The sequence below is a fragment of the Alligator sinensis genome, unplaced genomic scaffold (assembly GCF_000455745.1).
Source record: "Alligator sinensis unplaced genomic scaffold, ASM45574v1 scaffold37_1, whole genome shotgun sequence".
Taxonomy (NCBI): domain Eukaryota; kingdom Metazoa; phylum Chordata; order Crocodylia; family Alligatoridae; genus Alligator; species Alligator sinensis.
Window position 1 is genome coordinate 3,220,765 of NW_005841955.1, and position 14,994 is coordinate 3,235,758.

General features: G+C 44.9%; 1 protein-coding gene across 1 annotated transcript in view; it reads right to left on the reverse strand.

The window, feature by feature from the left end:
* Positions 1 to 1,258: 1,258 nt before the first annotated feature.
* The window catches only part of CD109 (CD109 molecule), a 152,151-nt gene continuing 138,415 nt past the window's right edge, over positions 1,259 to 14,994 (reverse strand). The window contains exons 33-35 of the mRNA XM_014518445.2: positions 6,548 to 6,704; positions 4,472 to 4,574; positions 1,259 to 2,791 (exon numbers count right to left, since the gene is read on the reverse strand). Of these exons, the coding sequence (XP_014373931.2) occupies positions 2,610 to 2,791; positions 4,472 to 4,574; positions 6,548 to 6,704 (442 nt within the window). The 3' untranslated portion in view covers positions 1,259 to 2,609. The remainder of the gene's footprint in view (positions 2,792 to 4,471; positions 4,575 to 6,547; positions 6,705 to 14,994) is intronic.

Consider the following 14,994-nt stretch of genomic DNA (forward strand, 5'->3'; position numbering starts at 1 on the left):
AGAGTGACAAAAACACTTGCAACTTCAACTTGTAAGTTGCTGGTATGCCAGAAGCAGGTGCTGGAGGAGCCAGAAGGGACCTGATCCTTGTTGTGGCAGCATAGCCCTGGCTCCTTCCCCAATACTAGTGCCAAGCAAAATGCTTTTGTGTGACATGCTCTCACATACATGCCAGGGGTTGCCTACCCCGATCTAATCTCCTCTACTGACTTTAATGGGACTCCTATCCCAGGAAAAGAGATTTCCTGGACCAATAGAAAAATATTTATACTAAACAATTTTATACAGGTTCTGACATACAATAAGAGAATTAAAACAGCCCACTATGACGCATTATACTCCCTCAACTCAGATTGAACCATGGTAAATATATTTTAGAAAATCTAAACATTTAGAGAACTATCCTGTGAACCTGATATGAAATGAAAGGCATTCACTGATTTAAAAATAATTTGATTATGTTACTTATAGCAGCAAGGTGGGCTTGTCAAAGCAGTTTGGTTTGAACATTCTATTCCAGGCACCAAGCTATGTTATGCATGTTCATTCTCACTTCGATCTGGTTTAGTGTAGAGACAGATATGATTTTTTTTAATAAGGGTCCTGTTGTACATAAAAATCCCTCTCTACATCCTGACTGTGACACTTTCCATGACATGATGCATCATGACTGATGCTTCTTAGTGTGGCTAACAGCCAAGAAATCTTCAGAAACATGTTTTCATTTGTGAAAAACAAATGAAAGGGAGCACTAATAAAAGATGCAATGCAAAAAGCGTTGGCCTGAATGATCTGATCCTTCATTTCTGGAGGGCATTTGGGAAGGTAGCATCAGCAACAAAAAATATGGGGGGGGTAGGGTTCCACTACCTGTGGCATGAAAGCAAAAGTTCATCCTCAGTACATTTTACAATGGAAAACAAGCCTCTTTGTCATAATAGCAACCACATGACAATTTTCCTCTTGATGGCTTTATATACAAAAGAAGCCAAAGTATGCATGCTCTATGTTCCTAAAATTTTGACTAAATTGAAGAAAACTGACATGAAGCCACGATCAGCTGTCACTCCCAGCTACAGAGGTGCATCAGAGACCTTGGCTCTGATACTCCTGCTCAGCTGGAAGCAGCGACAGATCCGGGCTCCCAGCCTTTGGGGTGCAGCTGGAGTCAAGGGCTCCACTATGCACCACTGGCTGGGAGCTCTGATTACCTGAATAAAAGTAAGAGAATAAGACCCAAAAGTTAAAAAATATCCTAAACATTTGTTTTATATATGTACCCTTAGAACAGGTCCTTAAAATCCCTAGACTATATCTTGACTACAAGGAAACTCTCAGTATTAAACAAAAACCAAGGCAGAAATCCTTGTATCTCTTCACACAGTGTTGCTGTGAATTAATTACCTGTTTAACCAAAAGTATAGATAAGCATATAAGCCATATGTTTAAGTGCAAAAGCAGAGCTTGGATGAAAATATACAATACTCCAAAAAAAAAAAAAAAATCACACTGACTACCAAATAATTACACACATTCAAAACACAAAACATACAGCTATGTGAATGAAGGCTATGTGGTAGACTTAAAATTTCTGTGTCTGTTAGGTTCTATCACAGCTACAATTGCACTATATTTTTAACAAATGAAAATCTCAGCATTTTGGTTGCTTTAAAAAAAGAGAGAGACATAATAGCAAATATTAAATAATCTTCTTCAGCAATCCCTCACAGTCAAGGATGATTGTCTTCCATGATTGGCTTATCTGTGGGTCCGAAGATGGCTAACCATGCCGGCCCTGGAATGACAAACTCTGTTGCAACTCAGGCATCTGTTTCCATGTGGGGTAAGTGTAGTATTCAAAAGCACCTTGCAGTGTAAAAAGTATGGAAAAGTCCTTAAACCTTTCAACAGCTTATTTTTAAACATATCCAGTTCGCAAAAAGTTACTTAATTTGTAATTATAAAAAAATATAAAAGTGTTCTGGACTACTCAGCTACTTATGAGTACACATTACCCCCTAGCTCTCAAAACCACTTTGCAGCCAGCTCCACTTATTGCTCCTATTATTCACTCAGGAACAAGGACAATGGAAATTAGTGTTATGTTAAGTGCCTTTTGTTTGCAGAAATAGTCCACCACACTTTTGCTTACTAACAGCCTAACTGAGAAGTTGAGGAGTAGGTGGTTTTTCAGCACAGCTCTATAAAATAAACATAATTTTCTTTATTTTTAAACATAAAACCATAACAGTAAGCAAATCAAAAAACTAGGCTGAGAAGAAAGAAGGAACAGTTAGAAAATATAAACTTAGCCATAACTGTTTGCTCAATAAATCTTATTCTGCGTTTCTTTAGAAAATAACTTCAATATGAAACTAACATTTAAAAAGGCACATTAATATTTTCCAATAGAAATATTAAGAACATTTTCTGGCACAGCCAGGAGCTTAAAGTATGGGTCCAATCCTGCTCTTGCTGTACACAGCAGGAGTTTTGTCACTGACATCACTGGAAAAGGATTAGCCCCTTGGAATATAAAACTTTCTTTGGGTAATTTATGCAAACCTTAGAAGTGCAATATAAGTAGTATCCTCTTACACCAGCCAGCTTTACAGCAAGTTTACAAGGATTGTGAGCAATATGCAGAAAAGGAAAGTCTCTGAGTGCAGGAGCAATCCTTGAGCACCATCAGTGGATTTTTTTTCACAAAGATTGCAGTCACTTTCACAGAAGACACAAGATGACAACTTCTGCATCACTTCAGAATTATAGCTTCTTACTGCTTTTCTTCCTGTTCAGAAAAGTTAATAAGCATTAGCTTATGATCATAATGAAAATTGTCTAACAAATATTTAGTCTGTATTTTCATACAAGCTTGATATATACTCTACATCTCTTTCTTAAACCAAGTAGGTGTGATGAACTAAACCTCTGAAACATGACATGACTACTATCTGACAAATCCAATCCTCAGAAAGAAAACTATGTTCTTTATATAAATCCATCATCAGAACCTGGACAATGCTTAACAAAAAAACCCCAACACCTTACAAATGTATATGGCAAAAAGAGGAAGATCTTAAACATATTTAACGTCACGGGGAAAGTATCTTTAACTGGATACACTTAAGGTCAAATGCCAACCAGTACAAAGACAAATGTATTTTAGATTTTAAAATTAATCTTTGTCCCATTTTTGTGTTTTCTTTCTATCAGCATAGAAATATACTAACTAACACTTATAAGAATTTGAATTCATAATGATAAAACTAGATCTAGTCAGGCACTTGTTTTTGGTTGAATTTGCCTAACTTGTTGAAATGGATATCCCGTAGGAATGTGTTTCCTTCCTGCTTGTCCGTTTATCCTATCTCCCTACACCCCACACAACCAGTCTGCTGAGCTATCTGGGAACCCCGGAGAGCTGTTCACATGATGCATCTGGGGCTTCCAGGCTCCCACTTTCTGAGAAGCTCACCTGGCATGCTGCCTCACAGCCAGGCAGCCTGGGAACTCAGGAAGTAGATTTTGGTTCAGAAACATCAAAGCATTCCCAATGTAAAAACATTCTGGTATCTTCAAAACAAACTCTACTGCAAATTTGTATAAAATATCCTAAATCATTTCATATTATCAAAAAATTCTAAAGGTTTGGATTTTTATCCCAACTTGGAATAAAATATTTTCCAAAAGCATGAAATTTCTTGTTGAACTGAAATTCAGTTTCCTAGACATCTATAAATAAAACATTCTTTGACACAACCATGGAACAAGGACTCCCCAGACTCCTCCAAGCCCTGGTATAGAAGCAATGAAGCAAGTTAGTGAAGGATCTGATCAGACTATTCCTAACTTATATACACATACACCTATCTTCTGTAAGCAACTGTGGTGACAGAAAATTTTAGAGCACATATGTCAAATGCATCATTGTATACTAAGGAATTTCTCTAAAACACATTCCCTTCTTAAGAAAAACTTTGGAAATATTTTTGAATATATATCTTTTTACATAACTGTTGAAAACATACTACTGACACCCTCTCCTCTACAGGACTCTTAATTTAAATATGAAACAGGTGAAACAGCTACTTGAAAGATGATCATTAAATAGGAACCACAATAGAGCTCATGCCTCATTTTGGTAATTTTGGAAACATTCTGGGCCAAGTTCTCAGCTGGTATATATTGGCTTTAATGAAGTTATGACAATTTACAGCTGAGGAACCAACCCACTAAGACAAAAATAATGTAGAGGAGATAATGCCATTTTTCATTATATAACTCTCAAGATGTTTTCAGGTTACTATCCAATAAACTTTCTGTGCCACTGAAAAAGTATTGAGTGACTTCTCAGTGCAATGTGGCTTTTTCTTTATTAAAAATCTTTGTTGCTTACTTTCAGAAATACAGTAATTCCCTTTTTTAGTTTGTGAATCACCATGATCTATTAAGAATGAATGACACTTACTTGGTTCATAGTAATCCACTATAATCACTGAGGCACCTTGAGTATTTGCTACTTTGAAGTCTCTCACAGCAGGAATATCCACACAAACCTGTGTTTCATTTAGCTAGGAAAATACAAGAAAAAGCTGTGAGAAATCTAGAAATAGTGAGGCCAAGGGCTGGGATGGAAATTAAATGAGCTGCTAGTGTATCACATTAAATACCAGGGTCTGGATTTAGGTCGTTAACCTGATCTCAATGGAAATTTTGACAAATCACAGACCACTTAAAATTATGCATAAATAGGCAGACTATTTATGAAGTGCTCATCCATCAAATGCTTATTAACATAAATAGACTTTACCTATACAAACAACCTAATGGTTGACAAAAGTATGATCACATTTTGTGAGTACTGAATGTTAATAGACTCCTTAGAGCAGTGGTGGGCAATTATTTTGGCTAGGGGGATGCCTAATGAATTTTGGTGAGCTGCCGAGGGCTGCATGGGTAGCCCCAACCCTTGACAGGTGCCCTGCTCCCTGGTCACCATCTTGGGGAAGTCCCACCCCCTAAACCCAGGAGGGGGGGAGAGGGGGGCATCTTTCAACCAGAAAAAAGAACAAATTATACACTAAAAGTCAAACACCTACTATAACATATTTTAATTTTATTACAAAAATATTTTTGTCGGGAGTTGTGCTTGTGTCATGTATATAGAAGTGATTGCATAATAGTTCAGAAATAAAGTCTTACACCTGTAAATTGTGTGTGGGGAAGTGTGTCATTGGGGAGTGGTGGTGTGTGTGGCGGGGGTTGTGAGAGGGTGTGGCTGTGTGTGTGTAGAGGGGCAAAGGGTACGTTGTGGGATGTATGTATGTGCAGGGGGGTTGTGGAGGCAGGATGAGAGTGTGTGGGGTTTGTGGGGTGAGGGAGGGTGGGGGGGATGTAGGGATCCCCCACACACACTCCCCCCTCATGGCGCACAGCCCCCACTGTCGGCAGCGGGTGGGCACTCATGACCTACACAGGTACTGCCGCACAGTGGTACATGACTCTGGCCAGAGCTGCATGTGGCAGCAAGGAACATAGCCAGGCTGGGTTGCCTCTGTAGCATGGGGCTGCCTGTGGTGCATATGCAGCTCCTGGCACTTGCATGCCACTGTGGGGAAGCCCCGCACACTGGGGCTGGCTGCTTTCCCTGCTCTCATGGAAGCAGGAAGCAGGGTTCCCTGCCACTTCTAGTGGAGTCCTGGCAGCTGCATGTGGCCGCAGGGAGTGGGGAAGGCAGCCAGCTCCAGTACGTGGGGCCTTCCCCACGATGGTGTGCAAGTGCTGGGAGCTGCATATGCGCTGCGAGGAGCCCCACATGATAAAAGCAGGCCAGCCTGGCTGCACTCCTTGCCACCACATACAGCTGTTGCTGGAGCCACATGCTGCCGGGCAGCAGCACCTGCGTGGGCCACAAGCACCCCAGGGCCCCCCCCACCTCCTGCTGCCACCACTAGCAGCAGGCACTGTGCACCATGGGGGGGGGAGTACATGAGGGGACTGTGTGGGGGATTCCCACCCTCCCTCACACCCACATCCTGACCACCTGAGCTCCACACATCACTACCCTGGCTAGGCATGGGCTGCTTGCTCCCATCAGTCGCAGCCCCATGCTCCCTGCCTCTGCCCATATGCAACTCCCCCCCACCCCAGTCCCTGCCACTTCCCCACCTGCAAGCGCTACAGCAGGGAGATGAGAGGGAGCCACTGGAAGCCAGGGAAGCTGGGCAGGTACCCTGGCAACTGCAGCAGTGGCAGGAGCAGCCCCGCCCAGAAGCTGTGTGGCTGGGCCAGGGTCCTTTCGCGCATGAGGGTGAGAGTGAGGTGTGTGGGCTGGGCAGGGTATAATTAATCGGTGGATGCCCACAGGCAGGATTAAATTACCTGGTGGGCTTCACCTGGCCTGCAGGCAGTATTTTGCCTACTCCTGCTTTAGAGGATGTAATTACAATTTGCATAAAAGGTACTGACTTGAAATTGAACAGCTACTGTGAATTGAATTTAATATGTGTCATTACAAATGCATTTTCTTGTTTGTCCAACTTACAGAATCTAAGTATAGGCTGACTTTCCCATTGTCCTTTTCTACCTTCTTAATTGGATCATGTAATGAAATGAAATCTGGTAATGCAGAGAAGCCACTAAGCATGCCAACTTCCATGAGGGCCATACCACTTTTGGGAGATGCACTGGACCCCAAATACCTTAAAATTAGACACAAGAAAATGTTAACAGAAAACCAATATCATTCCATTAAAATAAAATACACTATCTGTTAAAACTCCATATTATTATATAGAAGGCATAATATTTGGGAAATTAATAAAAAACACAGTCATGCCTTTCTAAATTGTTATGTGTACCTGCTGGGTTTCGTGCAGCCATTCTTGAGTGGCTCAGGATTCATTGCTCTTATCCCGCCTCTGATTTCCCTCAGGCACCTTCGCTGATTGCATGTCACCTCCCCAGAGAGACCCCTGGTACTTGCCCACCACATCTTGTTTTATTCAGGAGTGGGAGGCTCCCACAAAGTTGGGAGTTTCTGGGAAGTATCATCAGCAGATGTTCCTGGGGCTCCACCTCCCCTATAGCCCTTCCATGTGCCAACTAGCTGGATTCAGTCTCGTGTTGGTCAACCTGGACACTTCGGATGCCGAGCCTAGTGGCTAGACCCTGATCTGGGCCTCAAGTATAAAGGCCTGAATGCGGCGTTCTGTCTACAAGCCACCTACCTGACAACAGTCCTTTGTTTTTGTACAATTGACACAGGCCTAGGTTATACCCATCAGTCTCATCCCTCACCTGGGACCGTGTGCCTACTGGCCCCTGGGCAGCCTTATCAGCTTTCTGGGTCTCCAAGGACCCTTGGTTCCTCAGCCCCAGGAGTGAAGGGTGCGGCTGTCCTCCAAGCCATGGGGCAATCAAAATGAAGAAGAAAAAAAGAATAGCTTAAAGTGTCAGGGAGTCATGACTCTGACTCCCTACTCATGCGTCCTGTGTATTACAGGAGTTGGTCCCTCGGCGTCCTTCCCGATCCAGGTGCCAATTGCTGCTCTGACTATGAAGCAGAACTCTCTTCATGACCCCATCCTGGTTCCCACCCTGAAGGTAGTTCTGGTCATGCCGGAGGAAGCACCCAGCTGCCTCCTGGCTATTGCTCACCAGCTTTTATCTGAGCCAGCTGGCATTCCCCGATGATATCATCACCTTGCACCGGCTCCAGCTGCGTAAACAGGCAGCTGGTGAACCACATGGGCAGTTTGCTCAGCTGGGGTCAGCTCCCAGCCAGCATGCCTGCCATGGCTAAGTTTTTCGCCATTACGGTTCTACCCTGCGTGTTCCCCCAGGACCGTGGGGTTTCCCTGCTGCAGTTCTGGCCCCAGAGAAGGGGTTTCCATCCTTTTTCTCTTGCAGCCCTGTTACACATCCCCCACCTTAAGTTGCCTTGGAGTGTGTGTGAGGTCTCATTCTTCTTAGGATCATCATCGGTCCCTGGAGGCTGAGTCTCACTTCCATACCTAGACAGGAAATCCGCCACTGTGTTAGCTTTCCGCGGATGGTGTATTATCTGAAACTTAAAGGGCTGTAGGGCGAGTGCCCATCTCATTGTCCTGGTGTTGCCCGTCTTGGCCCAGCTCAGCCACTGGAAGAGGACATGGTCTGTGACCAGTTTAAACTCCTAACCCATGAGGTAGTAGGGGAAGTGGTCTACGGCTCAGTGGATTGCCAGACATTCTCGCTCTATGGTGGTGAACTATGTCTCTGCCAGAAGGAGTTTACGGCTGGCGTATGCCACCAGTCTTTCAATGCCCGCATTATCTTGGGTTAGTACTGCCCTGATCACTGACTGCAGCATCCACCTGTAAAATAAAAGTTTTATAAAAATTTAGAGCGTGTGTTAATACAAAGTTACACAGAGCCTCCTTAAGAAGGCTGAAATTACAAGTCATCTCGGTGGTTCACTTAATCGGTCCCAACCGTCTGTCCTTTAACACTCCCATTAGCAGGGCCACCAATTCTGAAAAGTGGGGTACATGGTGCCGGTAATAGTTGGTTAGTCATAGGAAGGACCAAAGTTGTCTGTAATTATGTGGCATCTGAAGCTTCTTGATGGCCTCCACTTTGTCTGCTAAAGGTCTAATGATGCCACATCCAACCAAGAATCCTAGGTATTTCATCTCCTTTTTAGTGAGTGCATATTTTGGGGGAGTTGGCCATCATCCCTGCCTTTCTTAGCTCCATCAGTACAACTTGCAATGCCCACTTATGCTGGTCCCAGGTTCATGTAAAACGGATGATGTCATCGATGTAGGCTGCCGCATATTGAACATGGGGCACCAACAGCCAGTCTATGAAGTACTGGAAGGTGGCAGCTGCTCCATGGAGCCCAAAGGACATCCATACGAACTCATAGAGGCCCCAAGGAGTTCCAAACGTGGTTTTAGCATGATCCTGGTGGGCCACTGATATTTGTCAATACCCCTTTGATAGGTTAAGCATGGTGATGTAATGTGTTTCCAATGTGTTCCAGTAGCTCGGCCACATGGGGCATCAGAAAGGCATCAAAGACCACTATTTCCTTTAGCCTCCTATGTTCTATACGTAATCTTACAGTGCCATCAGGTTTTGGGATGGGAACCAAAGGGCTTCGCCACAGACTTCAGGAAGGCCATATTATCCCTTGGTCCAACATACTCCCCAATCTCCCTGCAGACTTCCTTGTGGAGGTGATGGGGCACGCGACGCCATCTCTTCCTCACCATGGCTCCTGTGGGCGTATGGATCATGTGCTGAGCACCCCAGACCCAGCCCAGCTCATCCTAGATGTCTTTAAAGCCCCTCACTAAGGCCATCTCAGCCTTTTGGAGTGGTGACAGCTCTGCACCAACTTGGACGGGGTCTTCCACCCAGACCTTGGGCTCTCCCCAAGCACAACTCTGGGGCTCCAAATCCTCCACCTCGCTTTCAGTAAACATGACCCATATCCTTTGGGTTCCTGCCATTCTTTAAGAAGTTTTACATGATAAATCTGTCTTTCCCATCTGTGTCCGGGTTGGTGGACTTCATAATCCATGGGTTCCACCCTGCAGATTATTTCAAAAGGCCCCTGCCACTGGGTAAGGCGTTTACTAGTGGAGGTTAGTAGCAAGACCAGTACCTTTTGTCCCTCCCTGAACTCCCACATTTTGGCTCTTTGACACTGTTGCACTTCTTCAAGGTTTTCATGGACTAGATTTCATGCCTTCTGTAAGCATCACCCGAATTTCTGGCGGTAGGTGTCTGTGATGCCCACCTCGTCTCTTGGCTGTTCCCACTCATCCCTCAAGGCCTGGAGGGGTCACCGAGGGCTATGGCCCAACACCAGCTCAAAGAGAGAATATTTCAAGGAATGCTGTGATGAATCTTGAACTGCGAACAATAATAGGGGTAGGAGGAGGTCCCACTTGCATGGATCCTTCTGTATGCTACAGTGTAACACTCATTTTCGCATGCTGTTTAAGGACTCTACAAGACCATTTGTCTGTGGGTGGTACATGGAAGTTTTTAGCTGTTTTATGCCCAACATCTGGCACACAGACCATAGCAACCCGGACATGACCTCCCCTGGTCCATTAGGAATCCCCAAGGAGATGCTATCTGTGATATCTTTTTTATTAGTTCTTCAGCCACCTGCAGTGCTGTCACTGTGTGGAGGGGAACACCCTTTGGGTACCACGTGGCATAGCTGATGAACACCAGGATATATTGGTGTCCTGCAGTGCTCTTCAGGAGCAGGCCTATGACATCCATGGTGATTCTAGAGAAGGGTGCATCCATGACAGGCAATGGCTGCAACAGGGCCCGCACCAGGCAGTCATCCCTCATTTTCTGGCATGCAGAGCAGGACATGTACATGCGGGAGACTTTCTCTATCAGCCCAGGCCAGAAGAACCATCGGGTCACTCAGGCTATCATCTTATTGCATCCTAAATGCCTGCCCATGGGTGTGGCGTGGGCCAGCTGCCAGACCAGCCGCTGGAATGGGGTGGGGATGACCAACTGAGCCCCTTCCTGCCCGACCTCCCAGCCCACCCTGACCCAGTACAGTAATCAGTATTTTACCTTGTATTGGTGGGTTTCAGATGAGGGCCCCAACCAAGTGTCCTCCTGCATAGCTAATCTCTCATGGATCGGGCAGAGTTCCTCGTCTTCTTCTTGGGTGCTCCAGAACTGCGCTCCACTTACTGCATCACACAGGTCAATCCCTTCCATGTTGTTAAGACTTTTCACCTTCTTTGAACTCCCCTATCCACCCTTCGCTACTCCTGTGGTGCCATTGCCCAGTCTCCACATCCTGTCCCAGTCCAGGATGTCACATATGGGGGTCCAGTTGTGCCTGAGCAGCATCTCACATCCAAGTCGGGGCAGCTATTCTGATCTGATGCTTACCCTGGTGTTCCATAACCTGTAGGTGGACCCAACGACACTCCAACTGCTTGGCTTCACCGACATCCTCATCGAGAAGAACTGACAAGTTGCTCACAAGGGGACTAGATCTCCTCGGGCCAAGGACTGGGTGCACCCAGAGTCCAAAACTGCTTGCATCGGACAGCCTTCCACCCATGCCATGACAAACAGGCAACTCCACACAGCGTTTTCCCCTCTGACTGCATACCTGTAGTCTATCGCTTCCATTGGCTGAGATTTCATCCTGTTGTCCCTAAGGCCCCGAAGTAGAACTTTGGGTCTCTACCGTTCTACTGACCCGCCCCGGCAGTCTTTAGAGAAATGGCCAGTCTTACCACACCAAAAGCAAACAGTTTCTCTTGGCCTCGCCTTGCTGAGAGGCCAACTTTTGTCCCCCTCTCGCTGCTCCCCGGCCTCGGGGTAGGCCACTCCTGGCCGTATTCCCCTTCTGAGATGGCAAAGGCCTTAGCCAGCCTCAGATGCCTCCTTGCAATTCTGTGGCAAGTGCCACCAGACCCAATGCTGGATACGGTCCTCTAAGTCACCCAGGAACTGCTCTAGGAGAATTTGGTCTGCGAGCGCATCCTGATCATACACGGAGGGCCTCACCCACTTGTTCATGAGATCTCTAAGGAGCTGTAACAGGATTTGTGGACATCATTCGTCATGGCTTTTCTTGGCCCAGAATAGCCGCCTGTAATATTGGGGGGTAATCTCCAGGCTGTATAACATGGCCGTCTTAACTCACTCATAGTTGTGAGCTTTGCCTCGGGGCATGGCCCTGTATGCAGCCTGTGCCTTACCCACGACTAAGGTCCTGAGTTGGCTTGCCCAGTATACTGTGTCCAGCCTGGCCTGTATTGCACTGTGCTTGAATGCTTCAATATAAGCCTATGGGTCATCTTCCTGGGTCATCTGGGGCATTTTAAAAAAGGCAAGGTTATGTTGCAGCCAGTCCTGCTGTAAGGCCACCTGCTGCTGCTGAACATCGAGAATCTGAGTTAGCGCCTGCAGGGTCTGCCCTAACAGATCTGGGTTTGTCATCATTGCCAGCTGCATTGTGACAGGGTCACTTCTGGCCAGGTCCTTTTCAGGGTTTCCGACCAATGCACCACTTTGTACCGGCTGGGCTTCATGCAGTCGCTCCCAAGTGGCTCAGGATCAGTTGTTCTTATTCCACCTCTGATTTCCCCTCAGGCACTTTCACTGATCGCACATCACCTCCCCAGAGAGACCCTTGGTACTCGCTCACCATGTCTTCTTGTTTTATTCAGAAGTGGGCGGCTCCCACAAAGTTGCAGCAGTCCATCCCTTAGTGTTCATCCTGGTCTGGGTGCCAATCGCCGCTCTGGCTGTGGAGCAGACCCCTCTTCAGGACCCCGTCCTGGGTCCCATCCTGAAGGTAGCTCTGGTCACACCGACAGGAGCACCCAGCTGCCTCCTGGCTATTGCTCGCCAGTGTTCCTTCTGCCACCAGCTTTTACCTGAGCCAGCCTGCGTTCCCCAGTAACATCATCACCTCGCACTGGCTCCAGCCACTAAAACAGGCAGCTGGTGAACCCCACAGGTGGTGTGCTCAGCTAGGGTCAGCCCCTGGCTGATGTGCCTGTCGTGGATACGTTTTTCCCCATTACAGGGCTACCCTGAGTGTTCCCTTGGAACTGTAGGGTTTCCCCACCATGGTTCCAGCCCCAGAGAAGGGGCTTCCACCCTTTTTATCTTGTTACATTATGCTAACTTGAAGATTGAAAAAAACAAACAAACAAATTTCTCTCTCCGTTCCCCCTAACAATGTCAACCACACTAGCAAGGATTGGGCTTACCTCTGTGCAAATCAGAATATTGTTGCTATTGGCAATATACAGTAATCTTAACCCCAGTGAAGCCAATGGAAACGTTGCTAGTATAATTAGGTGAAAACACTATAATTGGGTGAAAGTCATTCAGAAATCAAAATTATACGTTACTAGTATTCTAAGACTATATCTTGTGATATTTCCTTTCTTGTGTTTTTTTGTTTAAAAGTATAAACTGTGCCCTAAGCGCAGGTTTGTCCCAGCCTAGATGATAACCACCCCCATTGCCTAACCCCTTTGCAAGGAAGTAAGTACTGTAATATATAGTTTTTTAAATTGGATTCCACTCAATTCATGATAGATATGGACAGGTCCCTCAAGTTCAAAAAAGGCTACGAAAAACTGCTATAGACTAGTCATTGTTTTTATATTTCTTAAACAAGGGTCCATCATTCATTTAAGGGGGTCCCTATTAGACTGCTTCCCCAAACTCCAATTTGAAAATTTATAAGTCATCTTATGCATCCCAGTTTAGAAAATGTAATAAATTGAATTCTGCCATTTTTCCTGAAAATGCCTATTATAGCCTCTTCTGCCAATGTCAGACTCATATGCTGCAACAGAAAGCTTACTCTAGAGTGGGTCTAACTTACCATGGTACACAATGGGACTATACTAAATATATTTACAGCTTTCTGTCTTGCATGAAACACTTACATGTCCTGCAAAAACTGTGTTTCTTTATATCAAATAGATGGCAAAGGCTCTTTCAGTGGCACGGGGTAAGCCACCAGTTACTCTGGAACAGAACGTTTCTCCAGTCTGCATTTTGAATGCCTGACAGTAGTTGAAAGTAAACTATTTCTTTGTAGATTTGGATGGTTTAGAAAAGGGGAAGAGTTGCTTTTCAAAGCAAAGCTATTAAGCCTGGCAGTATGGTTGATTGAATGCAGATATCACTCTGAAAGAAATACAACACAATTGCTGACTGGCTGGCTCATGAAATTAGAAATAAATGAAACCATCTGCTGGCTGATGCACTCAGCCGAAGTAGCTGCTATTGAAAACAAGGAACTGATTTGGACCTGGATATAATTGTGTGTGTGTTATAATTACCAATAAGAAGACAGAAATATCCAAGCCGTCTAGAGAATCTAGGTGCCACCAAAAAACACAAATGAGTAACCTAAATCAAGCAAAACGTGTTTACCCCCAGAGGTTACATACTCCAAGCTCCCACAACCCCCTACCAAAAAAAGAAAGAAAGACTGTTTCCTTTTTCATAGGACAGGATGACTGTCTAGGAGAATGATTAAAACATGTGAGAATTAGACTGAAGAATTAAAACATGTCTCTTAATTGGGCTGAGGAAACCTTGGGCTGTAATTCTGTGTTCTGAGTCCACTATTTCAGTGGTTTGAGATCTGTGTAGTCTCTTCTAGCCTAAAAAATATTGCAGTGGAAAGCAAATGAGTGCAGACACCAAACAAATGTAGCCAGTAGACTCAGAAGAGAGCACTTCTGGACAGAACCAGTCAAATATGGTTACTCCTGTCCTGGAAATGGCAGAAATCCTATCAGAGCAGGGAGGAGTTTTTGTTCGTCCTTCTATACTACTGTTGCAGGTTTTGTAACCCCAAATCTCTCCAGATTTAGTCAAACATCACAGGCTTAAATGTCAATAGTATGAAGATAGCACATAGCAACCCAGTTAATTACCATTTATTCAAGACCAATTAATGGATAAAGAAAAGCTAGTTGAAGCAAGTAAGAATTTTTTCTGGTTCGGAGTCCTGAGGTTAACAATTCTAAACTAACAATGTCTTGCCTTCATTTTTAGATTGGGTTGAATGTCATTTTTCAATCTTTTTGTATGCATTTTTAAGATTCAGGCAGTTATCACATGTGACACATACCGAGTTTGTATAATGCAAAGCAAGCTCTGGTTCTGCTAAGGGCAGAAACCTATTTCACTTTGCGGACAACCAAAGTGTAGGCTGAGACTAAGTTACCCAGCTAAAGTGTAGGAGTGATTCTATTACCCACTATTGGAACATAGCTGCCCCTATATTATAGGAATATGGAGGCAGCTGCATATCTCAAAGCATGCTACTTTTCCTCTAATGGTGGCATTTATGTGTCCAGAAGAGGTAACAGAATCACTCGTACATTTTAGTTGGGTTAACTCAGACTAAGGCTCTAGCTGCTCTTTAGTCATCCACAATGAAGTACAATTCTTCCCCATCTGTGC